The 26,822-nt window shown below is 47.6% G+C and overlaps 1 protein-coding gene across 1 annotated transcript; it reads right to left on the bottom strand.

Annotated features, from left to right (window-relative positions):
- Positions 1–3,639: 3,639 nt before the first annotated feature.
- Positions 3,640–25,165, bottom strand: LOC144115198 (UPAR/Ly6 domain-containing protein crok-like). Its single transcript, XM_077649468.1, has 3 exons — positions 24,784–25,165; positions 9,420–9,578; positions 3,640–7,727 (listed from the first exon to the last, which is right to left on the bottom strand). The coding sequence occupies exons 1-3, from the start codon at positions 24,842–24,844 to the stop codon at positions 7,489–7,491; spliced, it is 459 nt and encodes a 152-aa protein (XP_077505594.1). The 5' UTR covers positions 24,845–25,165; the 3' UTR covers positions 3,640–7,488.
- Positions 25,166–26,822: the final 1,657 nt, after the last annotated feature.

Raw genomic sequence — 26,822 nt, 5'->3', positions numbered from 1 at the left:
CCCTGAAGAACGACCTACAGGCAATACAAATCTTATAGAGAGTCTATAGACAATCTGTCGATATATGGCCATACACTTGAAGTAGACTTTTGTCTATATACAGTCTATAGACTATTAATAAACAAAAAGAAATATTTATAAGAAGGCAATAGAGTCTATAAGAAGTCTGTTTACTGTCTATAGACCATTTTTGCAAGGGCAGGTTGTGTATACTATAGAAGCAGAGATTTCAAACCAGTTCAAAGGCTGAAAGCACGCGACGAAGTCCCCGCGTGGCTTTGTACTGATCATGATACCGATGAGGAGGGCGAAAAATCACAATACTAGCTTTTCTGAACTCACCATTCCGTCATTGTAACTGACAGCTTGTTTCGCTGCATACGAATAATCGGCCGTAGAGCAAACGCGGCAGACTCCAATGGGAACTTCGCAACCCTTCTGTCTTGCCTCCTGCTTTCGTACATTCCAACGAAACAGCTGGAGCTGCGACAGAACGGGATGCATAGAGAAATTAATACTAATAAACAACACAATAGTGGCTCAGCTTCTCTGGGAAAAGAGTGAGCCTCTATGCTTGACCAGCATTGACTGTAACAAACGTGCACTGATGCAGGAATCACCCCGTTTGCTGATGGACTTCGAGGATTTCGCGTGCCTTTAGTGCTTTTCCTCGGAAGGAATATAGCAACTTCATTGAAATTAGTAGTGCAGCTGCACCTGCTACCAGAGTATGTTGCTGCGTGTACAGACTCCCGCGATAATTTTCGCAATGCGGATCGAGGCCACGAAAAAGATGAGTTTCCTCACTGCTACCTCACACTGCGGTGTGCAATGTGCAAGGGCATGCGCAGCCTTTAGTTCGTGGTTGTAGGATTTGGGTTTCAAGTAACACTGAGGACAAACTGAAGCTGGCCTGTATTGCCAGATTACCGCATTCTAACGACAAAGATGCTAATTTATCTCAAAGAAAGAAAAAGGCCGTAAAATGAAATACAAGTGTCGCTATCACCGGCCGATTTCGAAGGTAAGCTATATTGCACAGACACGTTTCTTTAGCACAGATCCCAGAGGCAAGGCTACGCGCCACCCAAAAATGGCAATCACGGAGTCTTTCGGTGTAGACATCTCGAGTTTGAATCAGGTGGCGGGAAAATTTCTAAACGCAATTTTCTCACCGATAAATACTTCCTTCGCTACCGGACACACACGAACATGCTTAGAAGAGGGCCATGTAATTGATTTTTACTGAGAACAAAAATGGGATGAAGTCCTCAGTGTCCCTTTGAGCTTATTCGTGCCTTACGAGTTGGAAATCTCGTCGTGGCCTCCTCGCTTTACAGTAATATGTCAGGTGACCACCTTCGCCAGGAGCAATTTTTACTCAGAAGTCACGCATTCAAACTCGCTGTCCCATCAGACCTACACCCAAGTTTCGCCACATCTCGCAGGGATTTTATGGAAACCACTCCCGTAGTGCGATTCACGGATGGCGTTTATGCGTTGTGGCACACGAGCTTTCCACTTCCAGGCCCAGCGAAACTCGCGAGCAAAGACTCCACAGTTTTGCCGAAGCTGGCAGACACCACACTGGCGCCCTTTAGCTCGGCGATCTTTGTAAGGTCGCGTGACATCCTTAACAGGCGTGGAAGGACATGAATGCCCGTTCTCTGAGGCCAAGCTCAAAGCTCTGGTTGGCAGCGGCCAAGATAGAAGACACAAAATCCGCGACAGAATAAAACACGCATGGGTTGAAGAGTTACTTGGTGGCTTGTCTTTTTCACAAAGTCCTGCCTCGTCGTGTGCTTTGTGTTGAGTCTGTCTGGCCGGTTTACTTGCTTTAAAATCCCGCACAAAATGGCCCACCAGCCAGGGGCCGTATTCGCGGGAATTATTCTTGGAAACATTGCGGGAACGGCCAGCGTGTACGATGGCTGTATGGCCTTAGCAGTCAACGAGACAATTAACAGCCCGATATCAAGAGCCGACGAGAAGCGCACAGCCTTTCACAAAACATGTTCCACGGAACTCACGTAAGAAAAGTTTTGTGAATCCAGCACCCCAATTTCGTAGTAATAAGGTTCCGCTCTGCATCACCTCACGCTCGCTAAACAATGACCAACAGCGAATACTTTCCTTTTTTTTTGTTGCAATCGCCGTGAAACGAGTCGTCGCAGTCGCAAAGGTTCAGCCCCGAACTCGATTTTGACATTGGTATTTGCCATGTGTTGCGCGTACGCTGCGCGCTCAGCAGCCCCTTTGAATAGAGCAATTCACGGCAGTATCTCAAAGCCCTTTATTTGCAGCCACGGCTAGCGCCTCCAGCGATGCTGGGCCAGTGGCAACGGCCAGCCCCGCCGCGGTGGCTCAGTGGTTAGGGCGCTCGACAACTGATCCGGAGTTCCCGCGTTCGAACCCGACCGCGGCGGCTGCGTTTTTATGGAGGAAAAACGCTAAGGCGCCCGTGTGCTGTGCGATGTCAGTGCACGTTAAAGATCCCCAGGTGGTCGAAATTATTCCGGAGCCCTCCACTACGGCACCTCATTCTTCCTTTCTTCTTTCACTCCCTCCCTTATCCCTTCCCTTACGGCGCGGTTCAGGTTTCCAACGATATATGAGACAGATACTGCGCCATTTCCTTTCCCCCAAAACCAATTATTATTATTATCAACGGCCATCTTCCGCGCCGCTGTCCCCGGGCCAACGCGCATGTGACTGAAGCGCTACTTCACGCGTACGTCCGTGAAACACTACCGTTGATATGTTCACTCAGTAGCAGAATTCCTCATCCACGCATTTAATACAAAAGTTAGCAAGAGGCAGCGACCACTGCGTTGCCGTGTGGCCCCGGGGCTCACGAAAGCCACATGCGCCTAAGCCTGAGAGCTTTTGCGACAGAACTTACACAGTTGGTCCAACGGTCCAATGTTGTGTTTGTCCTATGTGTTTCGCAAACTTCCGCTTAAAACATCAGTGGCTGGCTAGCAAAAGCTTTCTCACAATCTACGTGAAAGGGTCAACATGATGTCACAGCAGCTCAAGCAACAGGGCGCATATTTGTAGCGCACACACCATGTTTTTCTGGAAAGAACACATTTCGAAAGATTTGTTAGCGAACGTTCTTCTGCCAGCAGCACCTGAAGGATCGGCACTCGTCCGATTGGCCATACAGTATAAAGCTTTACAATACACGGGCGTAGGGCTCTGCACTGCACGTGAATGGTAAGCGCCCAAGAAAACCCGCACGGGCATCAGGGAATCAGATCCGTTTCCCACCTTTCCGCCCCTACACGTTGGACCAACACCGCTCGCACTTCGAGTTGTTTCTCAATTCACTTTCGCCCTACCATATGATAGCTGCCCCGGCAATTAGCTCAGTTGGTAGAGCGATTCCCCCGGTGCGGCGGCGGTGCCGTGTTCGAAACCCCGGATCAGAAGGAATTTTTCTTCAACTACGAATTTTGTAAGGACGCTGTGTCACTCCTTTTCAGCCGTATATGGCTTCTATTGGGTGGATGCTAATGAGGAAATGCTCCTTTATAACAGGAGTTACATACGTCTACGACTCATGCATACTATGGTCTGTGAGCTGTGCAATCCCGAAGGTAAACCAAAGCAAAATACACAACGCTTTGCAAGGAATTGAAGTCGACAACTCGAAATACACACAATTTTCTCTTTTTTACATTATTACATTGTTACATCATTTCGGCTGCTGCACGACGAGCATAAGTTGAGAAAGAACCCTTAAAGCACAAACACAAATATGGTTAGGTATGTTCTGTGCACCAGGTAATGTACATATACATCAGTGGTTTAGCAGAGATCACTTCTGGGCTAGTTGCTCATTACATCAAATAGAACTTAGCGCACCACGAAGACAAGCCGGATAGAGTGGACAGGGCGACCGCTAACAACAGATGCCTATAACTGTGTACAGGATCTCATGAGGTTAGGTTATACCGGGTTTGTCTTATTCATGTCTGATAAACATTTGAAGAATATATATATATATATATAAGTATGCAAGAATTTCCCTTTTCTTGAAATAAAGAGCAGCTAGCGCCCATTTTATCCACTCGTTTGTGCTTGTCCTCTGTGTTGTGCAAACTTCCACTTAAAACATCAGTGGCCGACTGGCAAAAGATTTCTTACAGTATATGTGAAAGGGTCAACATGACGCCACAGCGGTTCAAGCAACACAGAGCGCATATTTGTGTAGCACACGCCATCTTTTCCAAGAAACAGCACAGTTAGAAACGCTCAGTCAGCAGCACCTAAGGGGCCGGCACTCGTCCGACTGGCCATACAGTATAAAACTTCTTTACGATGCACGGGTACAGGGTTTTGCACTGCACGTGTATGGTGAGTGGCGAGCGCCCAAGAAAATGCTCACGGGCGTCAGCGAATCAGACACGTTTCCCACCTTTCCGCCGGGTAAATTCACAATTGATATTAAAGAAAAAAATGTAAAAGATAATTACGCTCACCAGTTTTCTTCGGAGCATTGGCTCTGAAACCGACTGCACGACTACAATGGCGGATGAGGGGAACAGAATACCTTTTACCGAATGTGATATTCGGTCAACTTTGCGTGTTTAAACAGGAAGGAAGAGAAAAAAAAAGGAAAGAGAAGCTTGCATGCAGGTCATGAACATTCATACAGGCATTGCTCTTGTACAATAATGCCGCTTAAAAGGTACACTGCCTATACACGCAAACAAGCACCCACCAACACACCAACGCACACACTGTTCACAGCTCTCAGGTAATGCGACACCAATGGGTACCAAATAACAATGCAATATGAAAGAGGTGGTCTCAGCGGCGTCTATACCTCGGCGATTTGTGGCACTTAGATCCTCTATGGTTGTACAAAATGGACGGAATATCGCGCCGCAATAGCGACCGCCGAAGTAAAAGGAAATATAAAAAGTATTAGCAAAATATGGTCGTACTTCTGCGCCAAAACAAGAATGGCGAAACTCTAGAGAGGTACGAAAATGTCCTGCGAAGTCGCGGGGTTTTCAACTCCGCCTCTAGGCTGCGTGCAAAAGCACAGTGGTCCTAACTTCAAGGGTATCAAGTTCATGAGCCCTTATCAGAGCTCGTCATACAAGCCCGCAACGCGAACGCTGAGCAAAGAGATCTGCGGCAGCGAGTACAGCCAACCAAACGACTTAAGCTTGCTTATCGGAAAGTTTGAACTCTCCCTCACTTGATAAAACCTGGCTTACGAAAAAAAAAAAGATGGCTATCAGAGGAGCATACTCCTACGACGACACAGTTTGAGCTCTGCGAGCTGGAAAACAGTATGCTGTCAAGTGCTCAAACGCTGTTTCAGCTTGACCAGCTAGCCACGTAAGCCCAATGTTTCAGTGGTCATGTTAAAGCAGTTGACGCAACCGCAGCACATTGTCAAAGAGAGCTGAAAGACAAGGTTCCCAACTAATCGCATGCAAACCGCAGCCGGCCCAGTCACTGCATGTTTTGTCGTTTATCCACAATAAAAAAAAACAATGAAAGAACAGGAGAATCAGGTATGAATAAGAGAAAGTTACGAGGACATAGCAAATTTCCCCCATAATCTCGCCTAACGGGAGCTCAATTTGCGTTGACATCCATACGTTTTCTCTCGTAAAGAAAGCAGATAAAAAATAAATGCTATTTTACCTAAGCGCAGCCACACGCGTACAAAGGGAAACTATGTTTCTCAAGTCTCTGTAGTCGAAGAAAATTCGTCCTGGCAGGAGGCTCGAGGATGGAACCACGGCCTCACCGGGGATTTGCTATACCGACTGACGTAAGCAGCCAGATTTGGTCGATGGCAGGTCGAGGGCAAAGGGATTCAATAAGTCGAACCTGGAACACAAGTCCAGTGTGTTTGGGGTACTCTTAAATTGGAGTTGACCCATTCAAAGCAAGGGAACAATTACGATTATTTTTCTTCTGTGTTGAAGTTTTAAGAAAGCTTCACAGTTTTTATTTGTAGACGTTGGCTTCAGCAGTGTTGATGACAACCGTAATTATTCCATCATTTGAACAAATAACGTCAGTACTAGAATTTTCCTACGTCTGCGCCTACGTCGAGCCGAAACTTCACACATTGAGCTTTCGTACGAGGTCACGGAGCGAGCCGTGCTTAGTGACACAGACGGAGTAAGACATCCGTATATGAGTGATAATGGCTGCTCATCATTTCCAACGATGGAAGAAAGTAAGAGTAAACGGGATATGAGCTTCTACCTTCCAGTGAATTCACTGGCGGAGAATATCTGCGCAGTTAGAGAGTCATGGCATTTGAGATTCTTTCCTGTGGACGGCCTTCGTTCACAAAATTTTACATAAAAACCGTGCGCATTGCCACATACGTAGCATGCAGTTGGAAGCGGTTTCTACCGCGTGAAAAAAATAACTGGTATTTGTGTAAAAGCGATCACAGTTGATTAAGGCACTGCACCAATTTCCGTACATTCAGTCGCTTCAGGTGGACATCTAAGTTGATGGCAGCGGTGACCACAAAGCTCAACAATCATTCACCTTACGGAGATGCTCTCTTAGCTTCTCGTGGGATGACGTCATACCACAGGAACTTAATAACGTCAGGGATATCATGAGAGCTGTTTGTATGCAAACGCCATAATTGAGCACTCGGTTATTTGAACACAGAGGCCAAAATTCAACATTCATGAAATCTTTCTTTTTGAGGCACTTATCAATGAGTACGAGCGCTAGAGCATGCCAACGCTTATCCAGACGAAACATAAATGCCGGCTGATCCGGAGGATGGCTGTTAAGTCGCCGTGTAACCGCCATTTCAAATCGGCCAACGGATAATAATGGAGTTCCGTGCTTCAACGTTCCGGGACAGCCGATGTAAACGATTAGCAGTAGGGTGATAAATTGAGACCACATATACTTACGCTTTATTTTGCGCTTTGTAGTTAGTATAAGGCGTTGTTACAGCCCACCAACCTTGGCAAGGAGTTAACCCTGTGTTCTCGGTGTCCGACGCTCATCGCCATCAACAAGAGTACCATAGAACGCGTGAAAGGGCAATCACTTAAGTACTAGCTCGGCAACAAGCTTGGCAGGCTATCACCTAGTGTCTATGTACTTTGGCCTGCAGTGTACCTGCAAATGCGCGCGCAAGCGGTGGCATTTCGCTGGGAGCACGATGCAGACTGGCTTTCAGCACTGCTTCCTGCTCGACAGCGCGTCCTGTTCTTGCATACCAAACAGCAACTGCCGGCATCACACAAGTTACAGCGTCCATATATGCCGTGATTTTGGTGCGCAAGAAGTAAACAGCACGAGGAGGGCCCCACGTCGGGGACACACTGCCATTCAACTGTCAAAGGGCAACGATGGAGCGCCGGTCTCGCGCGGCGATTGTCCTCCCATTGCACGCGCGTGTGAGCCTTGGGCAGGCGACGAGATGCGGAGTCCGAGTAGACTGTGTGGTCCAGGGGAGTATGCAGCGCGAAGTGGTCACTGGCGTAGCGCGCCCAGCAGCGTCCAGGTGGCGACCGCCGTGGCCAGCGCCAGGAGCCACAGAGGTCCGCCATGGTGCGGGGCGGTGTTGCAGCCGTCCTTGCTGTTGCACGTGCACGTCTCGACGAAGACGTCGTAGGTGCCGGTCCGCATGAGGCAGTAGTTCTCGTCGTACGTGCCTTCGCCGGGCTCGCCCAGGAAGGCGCAAGACCGGATGAACCGCCAGTTGCCGTTCACTGCGCACCAAGCAGATATGTGCAAAGAAACAACGTGAGACACCGTGTGTGCGAAGCGTCGCGACGTTCATGCGCAGCGTGGAGGGAAGTGCTAACGGCGGTTGATTTCAATTCAATTCTGCAGAACTGTCAGCTAACAGAAACGCAGGCCACAGTGTGGTCTTGGCAGAGTCCCCTCTTAGAAGCAGAGGCTGTTGTAGACGAGGAGCATCACAATGCTTCTCTCTTCGTTTTGTACTTATAAGTCTCGGGCCCCCAGTCGCCGATTAGCCGATGTAAATTACCAACTAGTCCAAAGATCGCAGTTAGATTCCTGGGCACCACATGATCAGCTAATTATACCACAAGGAGCACTAGCTCGCATCGGTGGAGCAGGCGCACTTGGCGTATCATCCTCACCTGTATATGATCAGAGCAATAATGCAACTGTTGGACGCCGATGAACGGTATTCCTGCAGTTTCGTTACAGCAAGCTGCTCAAGGACGCAATACAACTCGGCATAATGGAAGCCCGTAAAACACTGGTTGCGTATTTTCATTTTTGAAATGATGGGCAAGACACTGTTATACATGGAGCACCACGCGTCATTTGCCTAAGATGGATGAATCATTTATAATTGAATTCCTTCTGTCGTGCAGTTTCAGCTTCGATTTCACCCATCGAACGATGGCTGAGAGCGTTGTTGAGCGAGTCGGTCAGACATTTCAACAAAGGGAACTGCGCACACATAGACAAGGACGAGTTAGTGTTAACCTTCGCGTCCTTGTCTGTGTGTGCCCAGTACCCTTCGTTGAAACGATGGCTGTGACGTGAAGGTTCGGTATAGGTCATGTGAGGTATGAAAAAAACTGCGACATAATCGCTGCTTCGTCGTTTCTATATTTACTAAGGCAGCCTGAGTGAAGATCCGAAGTGACAATGAATTTAGAAGCAGCTATTATATGAAATTTTTTCACGCCTCACGTAACCTATACTGAACCGTGACGTCACAGCCATTGTCCGGTGGTTGAAATCGAAACCAAAACAGCATGAGAAGAATTTCAAATCATAATTTGTTTAGCAGTCGTAGTCGAATACCATGTGCTGATCAAATGCGGGCAAGACGAGCAATACGAATAAGTTTCACTACATCCACCGCGCGATTGCCGGACTCTTCGCATTTGGCTTGGCTGATGCTGGGTCGAAAACGTGGATTCTGCCACGGAATCACAGTTACGCTACGAAACAGTGGATAGATTTAGCCATCGTAGGCACAATGCTCTCCACTTGATGCGGATTAAATTACTTCATTAAGGCGTTCTTCACCTTCTTAAGAATTTTAGCGCAAAAGAGTGTTCGGAATTACGCTGGAATGAAAATTAGCAAAGTATTTCTTTGGGGTTTGCCTCAAGAAAAGTTTTACTGTTACGAATGAACGCGCGCTTTCGGCCAAACGCTGGCCAGGCCAAATACGAACACACCACTTCCCGGCATTCCTGTGGTGGACTAAGTTCTTCGTCGCCATTTTTCCCTCTAGGTAAGTGCATGAGAAACTCTATAAGCCTGCGGCAAGTCTATTAAAAAAACGTGAGACACCTTTTTCGTTTAACGTTGCTTTCAAAGGCGCGATGCAGTCCTAGGAGCAGAACTTGGAAGAGGTGTGCAGCCAGAGCATTGCGCTGCGCGGTTGAATCCTACAAGAGAGACCATACCTTTCTGTCGAATCTTGCGACACATTGTGGCCGCGAGGCCAGGGTAGTGCTGCAGCGACCTAGCCGCGCACTCGGCGATGGGCAGCGACGTGTTGTCGAAGGGGTCTGCGCACCGTGGGTCGGCGTGGGAGTTGCACTCCCAGCACTTGATCGCCTCGCCTGAGAAGCGGTAGAGAACGCATGCGTGTAAAGGGCGAAATTAGTTTGGTGCACCAAAAGTGAGACTGCAGCCTGCCTCTTGGAGGTGAGTTAGATTACTAGTCGTTGAGTCATGAACATCTCAGCCAAATATTATACCTCCACACATAGCATATAAAGCACAGCGTACCATGCTCGAAAAGTTGGCTCGCTCTTCTCTGCGACTTTTTAAAACTTTGTGGTCTATTCCGTGCTACGCATTGTAGGAATGCATGCGTGCTGTTCGTCTTGAACTCATCCATACACAAGCAACCACACAAGGAAGGTTGTCGCTAAAAAAAAAACCTCGACGCCCTCTTTTCGTTACGCCACCTGTAAGCACACACGTGGCAGGAGCGATCACGTAGCTTGTACATGTTTGCTTAGAATCCTCGCCTGTTCTTGGCGCCTGGCATCCATCCATCCGTTTGTCCGTCCATCCATCCACACACACACACACACACACACACACACACACACACACACACACACACACACACACACACACACACACACACACACACACACACACACACACACATATATATATATATATATATATATATATATATATATATATATATATATATATATATATATATATATATATATATATATATATATATATATATATATATATATATATATATAAGGCATATGAAATGAGGGGCTCGTTTGAAAAACATATTAAGGACGCCAACAGTCAACGAAACCAAGGCACATAGGGAAATGTTTCTAATCTGCATTTTTTTTTAATTTGCAGTGGCAATTAATCGGTGTTTAAAGAAAATTACTTATAAAGCAGCAGAAAAAACAACCATGCCGCCGGTGGGATCCGAACCCACGACCTCCGAATATCGCGTCCGGTGCTCTTACCAACTGAGCTACGGCGACGGCTGTCCAATCTGCTGCTCTCGTGGGTATTTATGTCTTGCTTGTAAGCGAACCTTGAGAGTGTTCACCAGCGCCACCCTCGTCCATAAGAGCAGCAGATTGGACAGCCGTCGCCGTATCTTCTATGTACTGGTCTATGTAAGATGTTTGAATGACACGACTTGTAAGCCGCCTAGAAGAAATGCTAAATTCAGAGTTCTAAAAAGCATTTCTACTAGATCTATTAAGTAGAATGTTCTGTGCCATGCTAGACGTTCCTTTCGGGGTTACTTTCAGTGTTCAGTACTTAAGTTTTCCTTCACTATCCCTTCATGTATTCCTTCAGTATTCCTTCATGTATATGTCACAACGAGCTCCTTCTTTTCCCTTCCCTAGGCAGTAACAAGGTATTCAACTAACAGAACATAGCATGTAAACCTTATCGATTCTATCGCAGAATGAATGAATGAATGACGCCACAATAAATAATTTAGACAACTTTGCTGATCGGCAGTTCTCCACATCCACTAATGGGGCCACCGCTGAGGAGTGGGATATGGGTAGGGAAGGCTAATTCGAGTGAAGGGCTGCTGCGTGCATTGCTTGTTGTTTGGTACGGTTGCGTCCTTGAATGTTTTTGTATGAGCAAGATTACGCAGAATGCTTCAGTCAGACCTGCCAGTATTATTTTAAAATAGGATTTTCGAGATATGAATACGCATTTTGCAGCATAGTAATCCGATTGGTGGCGAACGTCAGAGAACAGGTAGATGTGTTAGCTATGGCACGACGGTGATACGTAGATTTACCTGTTTAACATTATAGCTAAGCGCCTGCTTGTAAGTTAGAGGTTTGTAGCTAGCCGTAAATAATAATCGCGCCAGTTTTTAAAAATATGAAAAACGCGATTCGGCTCGTCGCGGCCGGAAGCTAATTCATACCCTCCCGATGCGTCAACACCAAAACGCGCTGTCGCTGAGTGTATAAGCAGACACGCCTACAGGCAAGCGTCACTCGACCAAGGCCGGAGGAAATGCTTGTGTTCTGGAGGAAGAGAAGACGTTGATGGCGATGAGCAAGCACCGGATGAGCACGACGGATGTCGGAACACTGTCGCTCGATTCTGCGACGGCACATGGAACAAAGACGATGGAAACATAAAAGAGAAGACGACAGCGGCGCCTTTGCTTCGTGGGTTGTCGCAGAAACGAACTTTATTATTATTCTTATAATTCTGAAATCAAAACTCTCATCCCTTCTCTGTTCATGAGGAAGAATTCACCGGTGTTGCGCTTCCACGTGCTTTTCCTTTTTATTAACTGCGTTCAGGTGAATAGCCACCCGATTCTTGGCCGATCCCCCAGTGTGGGTATGTGCCATCTTTTGATAGGCTAATAATAATAATAATAATAATAATAATAATAATAATAATAATAATAATAATAATAATAATAATAATAATAATAATAATAATAATAATAATAATAATATTAATATAATAATAATAATAATAATAATAATAATAATAATAATAATAATAATAATAATAATGATAATAATAATAATAACGAACATGTTGCGCCGACCAGCCCAGCAATGCTTTTTGAACACTGTTGCGATTCGCTGAACATTTCGTACTTAGTTCTCCTTCCGGTAATGGGATATAAAGGCTGTAATTGCGTTTCTTCCTTCTGTGAATTTCGAGCATACAGACAGCACATTGTCTAAAACAAGAGAGAAAACCGATCCCGCCATCACAAAATGCGAGCGAGAAGCATCGAAGGGGTGCTGTCCCTACGGGAAATGTTGCTACAGCCAACGTTGTCAGCGAATGCTCGTCCACTTGAGTAGGCTCACGCTGAGGGAAATAGTGAGCCAGGTCCAGGTAATAATAATTGGTTTTTGGGGAAAGGAAATGGCGCAGTATCTGTCTCACATCTCGGCGGACACCTGAACCGCGCCGTATGGGAAGGGATAAGGAAGGGAGTGAAAGAAGAAAGGAAGAAATAGGTGCCGTAGTGGAGGGCTCCGGAATAATTTCGACCACCTGGGGATCTTTAACGTGCGCTGACATCGCACAGCACACGGGCGCCTTAGCGTTTTTCCTCCATAAAAACGCAGCCGCCGCGGTCGGGTTCGAACCAGGGAGGTCCAGGTAGATAGGCGAAAAAAAGTAAGCACATAAACTGTCACATTATTCTATGATGTCGATGATGTTGATATTAACAATAATAATAAGAAAGCGCACAGGCCTGCTTAAATGGTTTGTGGCATGGAATGTATAATTGATGCGGGCTTCAGCGGACCTTCTATGCTGCTCGCAGAAAAGAGTAAATCTTGAATTTCCATCACAATAAGGCTTTCTCCTTTCCTATCTTCCTCTCCTACTTGAGTTTGCTTATTCCACCCTTTACAGTTGTCACAAGGTATGCTTGAAGTCATGCTTCAAGGTATTGGAAGTCAACATTGCGTGTTTTTTTTCTTTCTGTCGTGTGTGTTTGCACTGCTTGTTTCAAAGATTATAGAAACTATAATCCCCCCCCCCCCCCCCTTTAACGTGACCTTTCCGGTAAGAGCATCAGCCTATCGCGAAGAAAGCGATACAAGACCTTACTGTGACCGTCAAGTTCTTTTATTTATTTATTAATACTGTAAGAGCCTTTAGATGTTGTTTAGGAGATGGATGCACAGCGCCAAAACACCGAATTGTAAACAGAAGGACATGGGTATACTCGCGGCGTCCGCAACGGTGTCACCGAGTTCACTGTGTACTGTATTGGTCGAGTGTTTGCGTGCCCACGAATTGCGCTCAATAAATCAATAAATTCTGCCCCCCCCCCTCCCCCGGTGGAATGCAACATTTTTATCAGGCGGTGAATTGAGAGATGAGTTTGAAACAAAAGTTCAAATGAGAGCTTCAAATATTATCTTTCTCGGGAGCACATCTCTAATTATGATAACGTCTCCACCAACGGCTATACGCACCCGCACCCCTGCTGCAGTAGTCTCTGCCCGCCCTGCTCGGCGACTGAGGTCGGCTGTTTTGTCTCATTCATCGTACAGCCTGGAGACCGTTTCCCGGGATCAAAGACTATGCATGCGGTGCATGCTTCGCATCCGACGAAGAGGACACCGGTGCAATGCACCGTTGGTTGATGGGGGCTGCACAGAAAAGTTACGTCCTCCCTGGAAAGGGTACGCCCTGAGCTTTCATTTTAATGCAACAACGTTCAATTCTATCACTTAAGAAGCTTCAGCCCCGCAGGCAACACTTAATGGACACTTCACGTGTGTCCGACGTTGTCTTTTGTTAAGCAAGAGAATTCATCCACAAGGCGTTATTTCATATCTCTTCTTTCTTTAACCTCTTTTTGCGATTTCTGACACCGCGCACGATTCAGCCATTAAGTTTTACGTGTCATTCACATCATCACCTACCGATGCACAATAAATACCGCCTGCTGAAGGCATAAAAATCTATTTCGCCCATTCTATAGGCAGATTCATTGCAATAAGTATAGTTAGTTTTGCCCTGTTTCCTGGTGCCAACACGCAAATTACGAAGACAAAACTAGTGGGCCGAAACATCACCCCTTTGTTCCTGTCTCCAAGATTTACTCCCACAGGCGCTTACAGAAAAAAAAAATTCACAAAACACATGCAATGCAGCCATGCACACTCGCAATCGTTCGTACACTGTATAGGCGTGTCCTATGCCCGCGCGGGCAGAGAAAAGCGAAAGGCAGAGAGCAGGAGGCGAGCGGAGAAAGAAGGCTGCGCAGCGGCGAATACCGCGAATGACGATCCGGACGTTGATCAAGCAGCACATACGCGAGGCTCCGTAGGGGTTCGCCACGCGTGCCTGCCGGCTGGCGCGGGATCAAAGACCTCGATCGCGACCCCGCGCGCGGGTTACGGGCGCCATACGCTCAAGCCCCGCTCCACGACGAAGGCTGACAATGGTTGCTCCTCTGCATTGCAGCCTCTGCTTGGATTCTCGCGTCACGTAGCCCCAGGCCGCCAGCGCCGCCTAGGCGAAAACATTTTTATGAGTGTACGCGCATGGAGGCGAGGAAGGTGGGGTGGTGTTGTGAAGAGCAAAGCTATAGGCTGACCATAGCCCTGTGCGCAGCTTTAAATATTGTTGTCTTTTCTCCGCAACACCATCTCAGTGGTCGTTTATGCACTAGAATGATTACGGATCGATGTGTATAAATCAACTAATTGTGAGAGGCATGCAGTAAAGCATTTATGACGACGTACGTCACAGCCGATCTCAGTTATTCGGGGGTCCAGACGACGACGCGTGTGGATCGCGCTTATGCAGGTGAAGTGAAAACATTTACTACTCTTCACCAAGCTGCAGAGTTGCTGCACCTGTACTGTCCAATAAGTTAACTATGGTAAGCTGGTGAAACCTTTTTTCCGTTTAATATAATGGCAGGAAAACAAACTTCAAGCCGACAACCTGTTGGACAACCAAACAGTGGTGTTACCGTCGCAGTAGAGACGAATAATGCACGAAAAATATGAATACTTTACAAAAAAAGAAAGCACAATTTCTGTCTAATTAGAAAGTAAAGAAGTTAATTGCTGCCACAACAGAGCTTCCTAATAATCATCCCTTCACAGCAGCAGTGGGATTACGCCCCTTTAAACTTGCAGTGCGAGCGAAAGGCGACAGCCCGTCTACCCAGTGGCACCTAACATCTACGCCTCGTCACAACTTGTATTGAGATAATGCACCGTATTAAAGTTTATGCTAACCTCCCCCGCCCCCTCTTTCCTCTCTTTTAAATACGAATATAGTTCCAACAGACGTGCGCACTTACTGCTGCAAGCGAACTCTTGAGAGCATTTGCGCACATTTATTTTATACAGGTACAAGAAAGTAAAGCACTCATGTAAAACCTTGAAGTAGCGTTTTTGGAGGTACTCAAATAAGAAAACAATTCATACTTTAGTGAATGTTTCAAGGACATCTGCAACTCCTCTTAAACCATGTGCCTGAACACTAACTCCAACATTAAAGATTGCAGTGAAATGTAACGAACAATGAAGCACAAAATATTACCAATTTTAGACATCTGCGTGCGAAATCGATACTGCTGCAGCTAACTGCATCACCTTGCTCTAACTCTTTAGACCCTCTCTGGCACAAACCAGACACATCTGAAACTTCTTTTGGTAAATTACGCATATAATACGTATAGTATGCAGCTCATTTGGAAGGTTTCCACCAGAATGCCTCCTTTCGGAGCTGACTTTTTATTTGCCCCGGGAATACATTTACTCATGGGGTTGTCCATGGCAGAGCTTCACGCCGCGCCCTCCTCCGGCAAGCGTGTATGCGTGCAGCCAACGTATACACGTGTTGCACGTAGCAATACGTGGTAAGTTGGTCAGTGGGTCACCGATCAGATGCGTTGCGTATTAATCGAACGAAACTTGCCGTCCTTGCTGCTGCGCGAGTGTTCTGTTCTAGTCGTGCGTTTACACGAGGCCGTGCTGATTGCCCTCACCGTTACCCTGGCTCACGTGACTGGTCGCCACAACAAGGCACATAAATCAAGGCGCAGGAACTTCATACGCGCTCTTTGCAGCGCCTGCTTATGTATATTACGTCCATGAGCAGATATTACATCAACAGGCATAGCTTGCACAAACGAAACTCGTTTCCATGACTGGATGCGAAATCTGTTTTTTTTTTTCGTGCGAAACACAGTGCATATGTACATATAGGGATACACCAGCCCTCGGCTGAGGAATAAATTAGCTGGAACTATAGCGCCCATTTCGGGGTTCCCTTTTTTTTTCTTCGTCGGAAAAATTCGCGCTATATTATGTCTCCTTTAGAGGAGAAAGAGGAGACATCTGCGGAATTTAAGCCATGAGTTTTAAACAGAAGAAGCTGTGTAGAAAGAGACGCAACAAACCTGCCACTGGGAACAGCAGACACGAGGCAGTTCTGTGCGTTCGCCACCGCAGCCCAAGGTGAGCTCGAAGCAGAGGCACGCGGGCTGCTAAACGAAACCGACCACTAGCGTTGTACTTCACCCCCTTTCATAGGTTCGTAGGTGGAGATGAGCTAGATGACCCAGCACATAGTCACAGAGTCATTAACGTTGTCTACCTCATATTAAGCATCGCCGTGCTATAGCACGAAACGCTCCTCACGACGACATGACTACTATGTGAATGCCACTAAGCTTCTGACAGATTGCGGAGAAGAGTGGTAGTAAGTTCTTAAGCGTCGCTCCGCCCCTTCTTAAAAGTATTTTTTTTAAATCCTTTTCATTTTCAGCAAACGTTTACGCTACGTTCCCATTACTTTTGTAAAAAAAAACAGGAAAACCTTACTGTACATAGTCGTTGGAATAACATCATTTCATTCATTACTGGTTTCTTGCGCCCTCGCCTCCCTGCAAAGAGAACGGTGAGAGCAAGAGTGTACACACTATATTACATCACCCACCACGGTGGCTTAATGGATGTTGCTCTCAGCTGCTGAGCCCAAGGACGCGGGATCGAATCCTTGCCGCGGTGGCCTGACTGGGAAAAAATTCAATCACGCCTGTTTGTTGTGCGATGTCAGTGCACATTAAAGAACCCCAGGCGGGCCGAATCGATCCGGAGCCCCTCACTACGGCCTCTCGATCATGGCCGATGTGAAGCTTTGGGATGTTAAACTCCACATATCATAATATAGCATATCATATAGCATTGCATAACGTATCGTAACCTGCCGTTCCGTGCCGTGCCGTGCCGCACCATATACATCCCGTTGACTTGCACTGGCCTACCAAAGAGTATCATTTTTTTATTAGAATAGCCACCGAATCATTTGTTTTCTTTTTTATTAGAATTGTCTGAGTTCAGCTGATATAGTATGAAACAAGGACAACGTGGAAATTCGGGCTTGTTGGTTCATATTTAGAAACAAGGACAAGTTTCGCAATCGAGTAGCCGTAGACTTTTTCGTCTGTGCAGCGATCAGCCAAGCCTGCCGATAGCACGGTAACCAACGGGGCCAACAGCCAAATTGTGAGCGCATCACACTCCGTCGTTTTGTCTGTGCACCGGAGAGTCCCTGCGCTTAGCAACAACCCGTAACGACGCCTCCGTCAGAGCCTCCAGCTGACGGAACAGGAGCGAGGAGAAGAAACCGCGCCTCGAATATCGCACCGGAAGGATGGCATACATGTGAGTCGCATGTACCGCGCGAACGACTCGAGACGCCCCACTGTGCACGTTACCTCCGTCGGAACGCTTTTTTTTTCCTGCGCACAACTGCGAGATGTTAACTATGCATGGAGAAAAGAGCTCTCGTGCTGCGTCGTCGCAACGTATTTATAATTATGGCTGCACGATATAAAATTTTCTAATACGAATCCAACATGAGTTAATAGCTACCTTCGAATACAACAACACATATTGAAGGGAAGGTATATTTATTCACACTCAGATTATCATTTTCACCAGTTAGAACAATGAACTTTGTTGAAAGGTGGACAAATAAGCCATAACAGTAAAGGCATGCTTCTGATAAGTTAAACCACAGGCTGAAGCATCCCATAAAAAAGATGACTTCCTAGCCATAATAGCAAAAGACCTAGATGAACTGCAGAAGCATACCAGGTCGGCGCGCCATAGTTCTGCTAACAACAATAAAAAATCTTTTTTCCTAAACAAAAAAAGCTTACAAAACCTCAAATATGTTGCAGTGTAAAGAAACCAACTGCTGCTCGTGTCCGTGTAAGAGGCCTTATCTTCTAGTACTGGCAATCTCTCTAGCAAATGAAAGCAAAAGAAATGAAGGTGCCGGCGCCTGAGCTCTACCAGGTTGGAATGCATGAAGCAATGCAGAGTTCACCGCTAGTCACATGGATCACAATCCCTCCTAAGCGAATCCTCCCCTGAATATGCCGAGGCTTTCCATTCTGAAGCGAAAGCTGCTTTAGGTCCTTCTGCAATTGTCGGCAAGTGGTCAAACGTTCCGCTAACATGCGCTGACGGTACGTCACACTTTCGGTGTGTCGCAGCACTCGAGGATTTGCAGCACTGAAATCTATGGCTAGCCTGCAGACTCCTCCCTCTTCTTGCCAAGTATGCAGTGCGCGCTGTATGTGGCTGTTGTGCATACAGAGCACGCTGGCTAAGACGTGGGCGCTTTCCACTGTTATCCAGGTCTGCGCTTTACTATTATCCAGGTTCATCTGCGGACGGACGGACAAAAATATGCGGACACGAGAAAGTAAAAATGTAACCGCGAAGTGCACTTCATGCATTGAAAGGGAACCTTGTCCTCATGGAGTTCATAGATTGAGGGCCTTAATTATGTACGCGACGCAAGATGTCAAAAACAAACAAAAACGGCAGGAATTTCAGAAGCTATAGAGAAATATATTTTTAAGCCCTGGCACTAAGAGAAGCAGCGAACTATGCCTTTAAGCGCTTGTAGTTTTTATAAAGTGTATCTCCCACACGCTGAACTCTTAAGTGGCAAGCTTTTTTGAGCCTCGAAGCTTTTTTGCAACCTTTTTGAACCCTGAGAGACGGGTCAAGGTTACACACTGGCTGCTCCACCTAACGATTCGTTTCTGTGCTTCCCCTCTGCTCTTCCGCGCTCTCCGCTGCGCTGATGAAGTGCGCTTGTAGTTGTCGTCAATCCTTGCTTCCTTGTACAGACGATCAGCGGCCATAAGTCAGGTCATTGATAGCAAGCGCCAGAGTATGCGTGCACGAATAAATCTTCACGGATTCACCTCAGCCATTGCACAGACGTTGCAGCCATTATCAGTTTCTCTGCAGTTCTAGCATTCATCAGGCATTCCGCAACCGCTGTACATCGCGTCAAGCACAGTGGCGATGTTAACAGCGCTATGGCTGGCAGCCATGTGACGGGAGTTGAGAATGAACACCATTACAAGTCTGGAATGACAAGAAAGCAGGTGAAACTCACGTAACCTTCGCTAGCATGAGCAACTTGCAGGAAGTCCTACCCCTCCCCAACATTTTTCGGGGGGTGGGGGAGAGAAGTCAGTTCCCCTCTGCTAACTAATGTTTAACAACACCTGCTGACGGGCTAGATGGTGCATTGCAGATTGACGGAATAATAAGCGCACAGGTCAACACACACAAGAGCGCCAGTCCGTGTCTTCCTCTGCTCTTGTGTGTGTTGACCTGTGCGCTTATTATTCCGTTAACTAATGTTTATCTGCGAACTCTGCTAATTAACTAATGTTAATTTAACTCGGGACAGTAAGTAGGCTGCGGCAAGGCATTGTGACCAGACCAAAGATAAATAAGAGAAGCCAGTTCAAGAAAGGAGTTTGGAAGGAAAAAGGTGCACCGGTTTATAGAGGTCGATCACGCCTCTTGCCCCCCCTCCCCCGGCCTGTACTCTGAGACCGTTGTTGAATTCTAAAACCCTAGCCAAGTTACTATGTGACGAAGTTGCCTCGTCTGCACGTGGAATGCCTTCTGGAACCGCGTATTCTCGGCGAAGCCAGTCATAACGAGGAAGCGTAAGGCGCCTTTCCAGGCGTGCTCTATAGTCTGCGTTACCACAGCTGCCATTGGGCGGCTGTATAATAGAATGATGGAAACAGCGAGTGGAGTGTTATATTGCTCCTCGCGCTTACAACAGACCAGGAAGCATGTATCCCGGGTCAGAACTACACTCGCAAGAGCAATGTGCAGCTACACACCTTTGTCAGACGAGCTCTTTCGAGTGCGCACTCATGCTTTGCACTGGCCGGTCGTAAGCCCGAGCGCTGCAGTCAAGCGCTAGTAGTGGCACTCCTCCGGCGAATTGGAACTGTGTTACACAATTTGCATTTGTGCTTGCTTCAAACTGTCAAATGAAAGAACGCCCGCTCAACTTATACAGGAACGCAGTGCAGTCGCCACACAAGCGAACCCTGGCTATGAGATGCATGAAAAGGGAGCTCGAACAAGCAATGTTACAACAATCCCGCACGGGTTTGTGAAACAATCGGAAAAGCGGCGCCGTATACTACAAGAGAGACCTAGTTTTTCCCAGCAGTTTGGTGACTATAATATATGTTCCCGTTGCCACACCTTAGGAAATCAAAAGCTTCTCTTGATACCCACAGTGTAATTTTCATTTATTGTATTTTTGATGTAAGCGTACTTTCGAATGAATTCTTGAGGTAGTTGCCACTGCTGTCAAGGGTGGAATGGACTCGTCAGGCGGGAAACTGCCTTTAGCCTTCTCACCCAGGAGAAACTTTGTAATCTTGCCTCAAAGAAAGCCTACTACTATACTACTACCAACCTTCCTCTCGTGGACAATCGCGCTTCGTCATGGGCACAGTTGCAACTTTGTTCTATACTTTATCATCGGTAATCGATCGGGACGAGCAGCGAAACGACAATGCCAAACGAACGAAAAAAGAAACTAAACGACATTTTTGCTTGCGGCGAAGTATATACAATGGGGTGAGGAGAGTCTTCTCTCTTTCGCAGAACGTACAGTTTGTCTTGATTGCTGCTGTTGGCATATTGTTTTCAGTGGCTGTACGAAATAATGCTCATGAATGCTGAATTGTAATGAACCTCCTGGGATCAAGGCAGATGTGATTTGCTGTTGCTGCAAGTTTCTGCTGCTATAATTTGCTGCGCATGACTTTAGACACATCTCCACCGTCAGGCAGTGAAGATGTGACGTGTTTCTAAGCTCCACGTTTCTACAAAGGAAGCTTTTCTAAGTAAACACGCGTAGGAAAGAAGAAAAACAGCTTCCAGTCTTGTGCACGCCAACGCCGGACTGGCCTACGCTTGTGTTTTTGGACTCTTCTGTTTTTATTTTTTGCAAATTCGGCGGGCATTTTTATGTTTTGTTTCAAAACGCAGTTTCAGTTGCTTGTTCGACGCATATTACTTCCTACAGATTAATTACCGGTTTTCGGTGATATAATAGGTATTCCTGAGTGGTCAAAAGTCACTCGGAGTTCATCTTGGCTTTTTTGTCAGCCTGAGCCACGGTGGCCTGAGCATTCGATTTGCCAGTAAGTAACGCACAAATGCTCGTTAATAACTGGTAAAGCACTTATAGTTGCGTTTGCATGAAGAAATGCTATCGCCAACAAAAGGAAGAAACAGAAGTTAACTTATGAAACAACTGAACAAAGAGAAATTGGAAGCTGATTTCTAAAAGGTGGGTTGCAAAGTTATCGCTGGGTTGTTGCGCTACGTTGAGTGAGAGCACGGGGCATCATGTGGTCTGCGTGTTGACGGTCGCTCCGTCTCGGTAGCCAGAACATGACGCTTTTTCGCGATGCGTATGCATGGTTTCGCGTGTCCTTACATGCAGTGGAGAAACTTCCTTGACCAAGTAACTGTCCAAAGCGGGTGCTGACAGCGATCAACGGCGCTGCGATAGGAGACGACGGTTGGCGCCACCCAGTCTGCATGCAGGGGCGTGTAGGCAACGGAGCAATACCTCGAAACGCATAACTGCGCTGCTTAATCCAATGGTACACCATCCCACCACGGCCCTGGCTTGCACAGTCTGTTAATTTTCTCCCTTGGCTAAGTCTAATTCCTTCTCGATAGCGAGCTAGCTGATGCATGCATGTCAAGGATACTGACAATATTCTATTAAAAGCGAATTTCGATAACTGAATTCGGCGCACTTTTATCGTATTTTTTTTCAATTTAAACCGAAAAGTACAACCGCTACCTATACTGGAGGAATAAATTTAACGCTTGGAGATGCGGCCACAGGTTCCATGTAGAGGGCGAAAGCGGCTGTTATCTTCGTGACTTCTTCTGACTTGGCACATATATCTATGAGGACTTTGGTGACGAGTTTGGTGACGACGTCACCAAAGCCCATGGTTTGGTGACGAGTGCCAAAGAAAACGACTGTAGATATTTAGCGATAAAGGAAGGCTTCATGCATATGTGAACAAGATGAAAGTAAAACTAGGCTCCGCAGTATTCTTTGTTGTCTGCTGCTCCTTCCTTTCCTCTATCTTCTTTTTCGTGTCCATTGATTATATAGAAGCATATAAAAACATGGGTTCTTCAATTTAGGGCCAATCGGCCAATATATTGTTGTCGCGCTCGGACAGAAAACCGCGAATGTAGACGTCAAACGCATTCCCGCATTCAAATGGCACAAAGAGGCCCAGGGCTTACAGATTTCTGCGTTCACTCACGGGCAGGAAAATTCTCGCATAAGGCCCACGCACACCTTTTTTTTTGAAGGAACACTAAACATACCAAAGTGAAGCCCAAATAATCGTCTGAAGGCATCTAACTATAGCCTGTAACTAGCTCTTGTTCCCGCACTGCAGACGACTTCTGTGGTGGCGAGTAAGGACCTTGTGCATACGCCTCCTGAAATACATCAGGGAGACAGTGCCCCCAGCTATAAACAGCCGCAACGTGTCATCATAGACTAAACAGTGCCGCGCTGCGCTAGTATACAGTATACAACATATGTGCAGGAGTTGCCTTACGTGTGTTACCCGTGATGCATTACACAGTGAAGCAGAACGCAGACGAGGCAGGTAGCAATAATCTCCGTACACATATACACGCAACTCAGAGGCTTACGCAGGAAAGCGCAGCACACTAATATGTATTTGCATAGGAGATATGTTCTATCACAAGCACACTGTACCTTCTATGGCGAACAAGCAAAAATGGTACACAAAGGAAAATTACCCCAGAAAAGAACCGTGTTCGCTCTACTGCCAAAGGGACAGGGATACACAATTTTTTTCTCCCTGTGTGCCATTTTCGCCCTCTGATTTTTTTCTGAGAAAATGATGACCGCGAGCAACAAGCAACGCGTCCATTATATGCGTTTCGCTTTGATGAAACGTAGAAGCAGCGCGGCTTTCTGAACCCTTGCGTGGTATACTTTCCAAGCGGTTGGTGGGACGAGAAAGGCCCGTGTCGCAGTATCATCACCCTGCAATTAGCCTTCGTGTCAGGGCCTTGAGGAAGATCGGCACTGCTAGTAGAAGCGTTGGCATCGGTGTTCGCGCATAGGATTGCTCCGACTCAACAAAAACGTACACTGTGGGCTGAGGAAACCAAGCGTGCCAGTTGAAAGGAATTTGCGACGCTTTGGTTGGCGCACTTGTACTGCCTGTAATCTGCCCCTTCCTCCATGAACACAACGTTATCTTACAGTAACGCGATGGCGCGTGTTGGGGGTGGGGAGACCCCGTGGGAAAGACGCTGCTTAACACCTTAGAGCACGCCGGTATTTTTTGCAGCAACCCATCCGCTCAGCGGGATTCCAGGGGCGATCGCTCGATCCATACCGTGTCCTTGCGCGCAAAGCCGGCCGCTGCACCCTCTCCGAGCGTCGGTTCACCATCCGCGCTCTTGGCGCACGGTGACGTCAGGCCTGGGCGGTAACCGCGAAATTCCCGCGCTCCCATGAAGCGTTCGAGAGGCGAAGCCACGCCGCCTGTCGAGCGCCGGAATGTGGGCAGGCGTCCAAGCGCGATGTCACCGGGTGCCCAGCGCGCGCGCGTTCGAACGCGTAACAAGTTCAACCAACGCGGCCCCGAACCGAACGGACCGCTTTGTCGGCGCGCAAGCGGTCGGAGGGCGGCCGGCAAGAGAATCGCCATTCATGCACGGAGCTTGACCTTCGGCAAGCGGGTCGTCCGGCGGACGCACATCTGCAAGCGCTGCCTGGCCATCCACGTTCTTTTTTCTTTCCCCGCGCCGATCAACCTCGCGGGAAGGAAGCACGCTATGCGACCACTTCGGAAACACGCGCCGCCGCTGCCGCCGTTGCGTGAAACCGTTGCACGTCGTCCGGTGGCCGCCACCTGACAGTCGCCGATCGACCCAGATGCACCGCTTTCTTCTTCTGCTCACGCGTGCGCTCCTACGACAGGACACCGACGGCAGAGTTTCAACCCTCGGAGACTTGCAGCAACCTGAACTCCTGAACCGCGCAAACGCCGATCGTGATCGCATAGGCCTAACCGCCAGCCCGTCGCCGCAGAAACGCGCGACACTCAAAAGCCGGCTCCTGATATTTTCTTCCCCCTTTACTCGACGCGGCATAGCGTATGACACGCGTCCCGCGCAATGTGTCCACGTATGTAGAGCCGGCGCCTGGGTGCGACGAAACAACAGCGTCGTCAGCGCATGCATCACGCATAACGGCGCCACGCCTCGCGAGGCAACTGACACAGTTGTGCGCGCAGGTAAGTACAGCGCCCGCGAACCGAGACGATCGCGCTGGCCGTCTTCTCCTTTTTGCCTGGCTTACGAATGTCGTGGTGCGCTCGAAAAAGCCAAAGGGACTCACCAGACCCCCAAAGCAGAGCGAGGCACAACGTGAGCGCAGTCACGACCGCGCCGGTCTCCATGGCTGCGCGCGAAGCTTCACCGCTCGCCGCCACCTGTTCGGTGTCACCGGCACCACCTTCGGACAAGCGTGGTCGTCGTCATCTGCGGGGTCCCACTGGCTGGAGCGGGCCTTTGTGACACAACAGCGGCGCTGCCTCGTCAGCGGAAGGCGGTGACGCTGAGGCACCACAAACGGCCAGCGATGTGAGCCAGCGGACGAGAGCCAACTTCGACCGGCAGCGGGAGCGGCCGCTCGAGCCTCCCTTGCCACTCCGCCTCCTTTCCTTCAAAACAGGTACGGGCGGTCAGGTAACAACAGCCCGGCAGCGACGGCGGCAGCCTCGGTGCGGTGAGGAGCGCTGCGGCGGCGCGCTGTTTGCCGACGCACTCGATGGGAGGCGCTTTGGAGAGTTGTCCGCAGCTACGAGGAGAAGCCCGCCTCGTGAGCACCTGTGCGCAACATGCCTGCGCGAGTAGCGTTGTTGACTTACATCCAGCAGCCTGCTATCGGCACTCAGCAGCCATCGTCACCGCGCTAGTCGACAAACCTGAGGAAAGTATGGCTGTGCCAGGCCACGGTAGTCGCTGCTTTGCGCGCTCGGGCTAAAACAAGGGCTCCAAACCGACATAACGAATACACCGAGAAACGCTTTCCGTTAATCCGAAGTGGACTGAATGGCGTGCAGATGTAAAACAGCGTTGAGGAGGCCAAGCATTACTTCGGCTTTTTTTTGGTTATTGCTGCTCATTCGATATTCCTAGGAGAATTTTAACACCAGTGAATTAGACAGCTTGACGTAAACTCGTATGATCGGCTGTTAGTTGGAAAGGAACAATTAAGGGTTCTGTGGAGAAGCCTAAGCGTCATTGACTGCAATACTGGTCCATCGCCGCGCTGTTCCTTTCTAGCGTGCGTCTAGCTTCCAACAGCTTTTCACCCCCATTTGTGCTGCAGAGGTATGGGCAAGAAGAGATGACCACTTGCACCACCCCTGAAAAAGGAGAGATGTCTGGAAACTGTAATGTGAACATAGGCCCCAAAGTCAACGCTTAAACGGCATACAACTACAAGGTAAGCTGCTAAAAGTCTGATAACAGAGCAAAACTATGGAAAAATCAAGCTCTTAAAAACAACAACTGTCATTTAGCATGCGTTTTTATGGAGGAAAAACGCTAAGGCGCCCGTGTGCTGTGCGATGTCAGTGCACGTTAAAGATCCCCAGGTGGTCGAAATTATACCGGAGCCCTCCACTACGGCACCTCTCTCTTCCTTTCTTCTTTCACTCCCTCATTTACCCTTCCCTTACGGCGCGGTTCTGGTGTCCAACGATATATGAGACAGATACTGCGCCATTTCCTTTCCCCAAAAAACCAATTATTATTATTATTTAGCATAAAATTAAACAAAACCGTCTATAAGAAATTCTGCGAAGAAACTCTGAATTGGAGTTGGGATCTTGAGCTTTGGTTAGAAAAAAAAAATGTGCAACAGAACTAAACCGATATTTCAGAGCCATTTACTACTTATCATTTCCTCATTAGGAACGGACGCGAAACAGCGCAGTCATTGAAAAACGAGCGTTGCTGTGATGCGATTTTTTCTCTGCGCAAGGAAATAATGCAGATTAAATTCGATCAACGTACAAACAACAAAAGCTGCTAAAAAAAATGAGCATGGAATCTGCAGCAAAAAGTCGCGAGTGGTCTGAAAAAAAAAACAACTAAATATACAATTTCACAATCGAATTGTGCGATGAGTCCACGCCACTTATCGCGACCAAAAGCTACCCGTGTCACAGTATCAACGATCGCTCTGAAATGCTGCAGCAGTGCTTTATGAGACAAAAGCTTCCCAGTGCGGAACGTGGCTGCTACGTGACGCCTGCTGTGATGGTTCTGAGAGTCGTCTTCTAATGAGAAATGAAAAAAAAAAGGTGGGTGTTAACGTAGTTACACCGTACAGTTAAGAAGAATTTCTATTTGGGCTAGATGGTTCAT

The sequence above is a fragment of the Amblyomma americanum genome, chromosome 1 (genome assembly GCF_052857255.1).
Source record: "Amblyomma americanum isolate KBUSLIRL-KWMA chromosome 1, ASM5285725v1, whole genome shotgun sequence".
Taxonomy (NCBI): domain Eukaryota; kingdom Metazoa; phylum Arthropoda; class Arachnida; order Ixodida; family Ixodidae; genus Amblyomma; species Amblyomma americanum.
The sequence above is the reverse complement of the archived record's forward strand: the minus strand, read 5'-3'. Positions and strand labels throughout refer to the sequence as shown.

Bases quoted from the DNA above. Each gene is read 5' to 3' on its own strand.
- LOC144115198 (XM_077649468.1), bottom strand. From the start codon at position 24,844: ATGGAGACCGGCGCGGTCGTGACTGCGCTCACGTTGTGCCTCGCTCTG. The intron at 9,579-24,783 runs GTGAGTCCCTTT...ACCGCTTCTCAG, and splicing joins CGCTCTGCTTTGGGGGTCTG to GCGAGGCGATCAAGTGCTGG. The intron at 7,728-9,419 runs GTATGGTCTCTC...CTTGGTGCGCAG, and splicing joins TCGCAAGATTCGACAGAAAG to TGAACGGCAACTGGCGGTTC.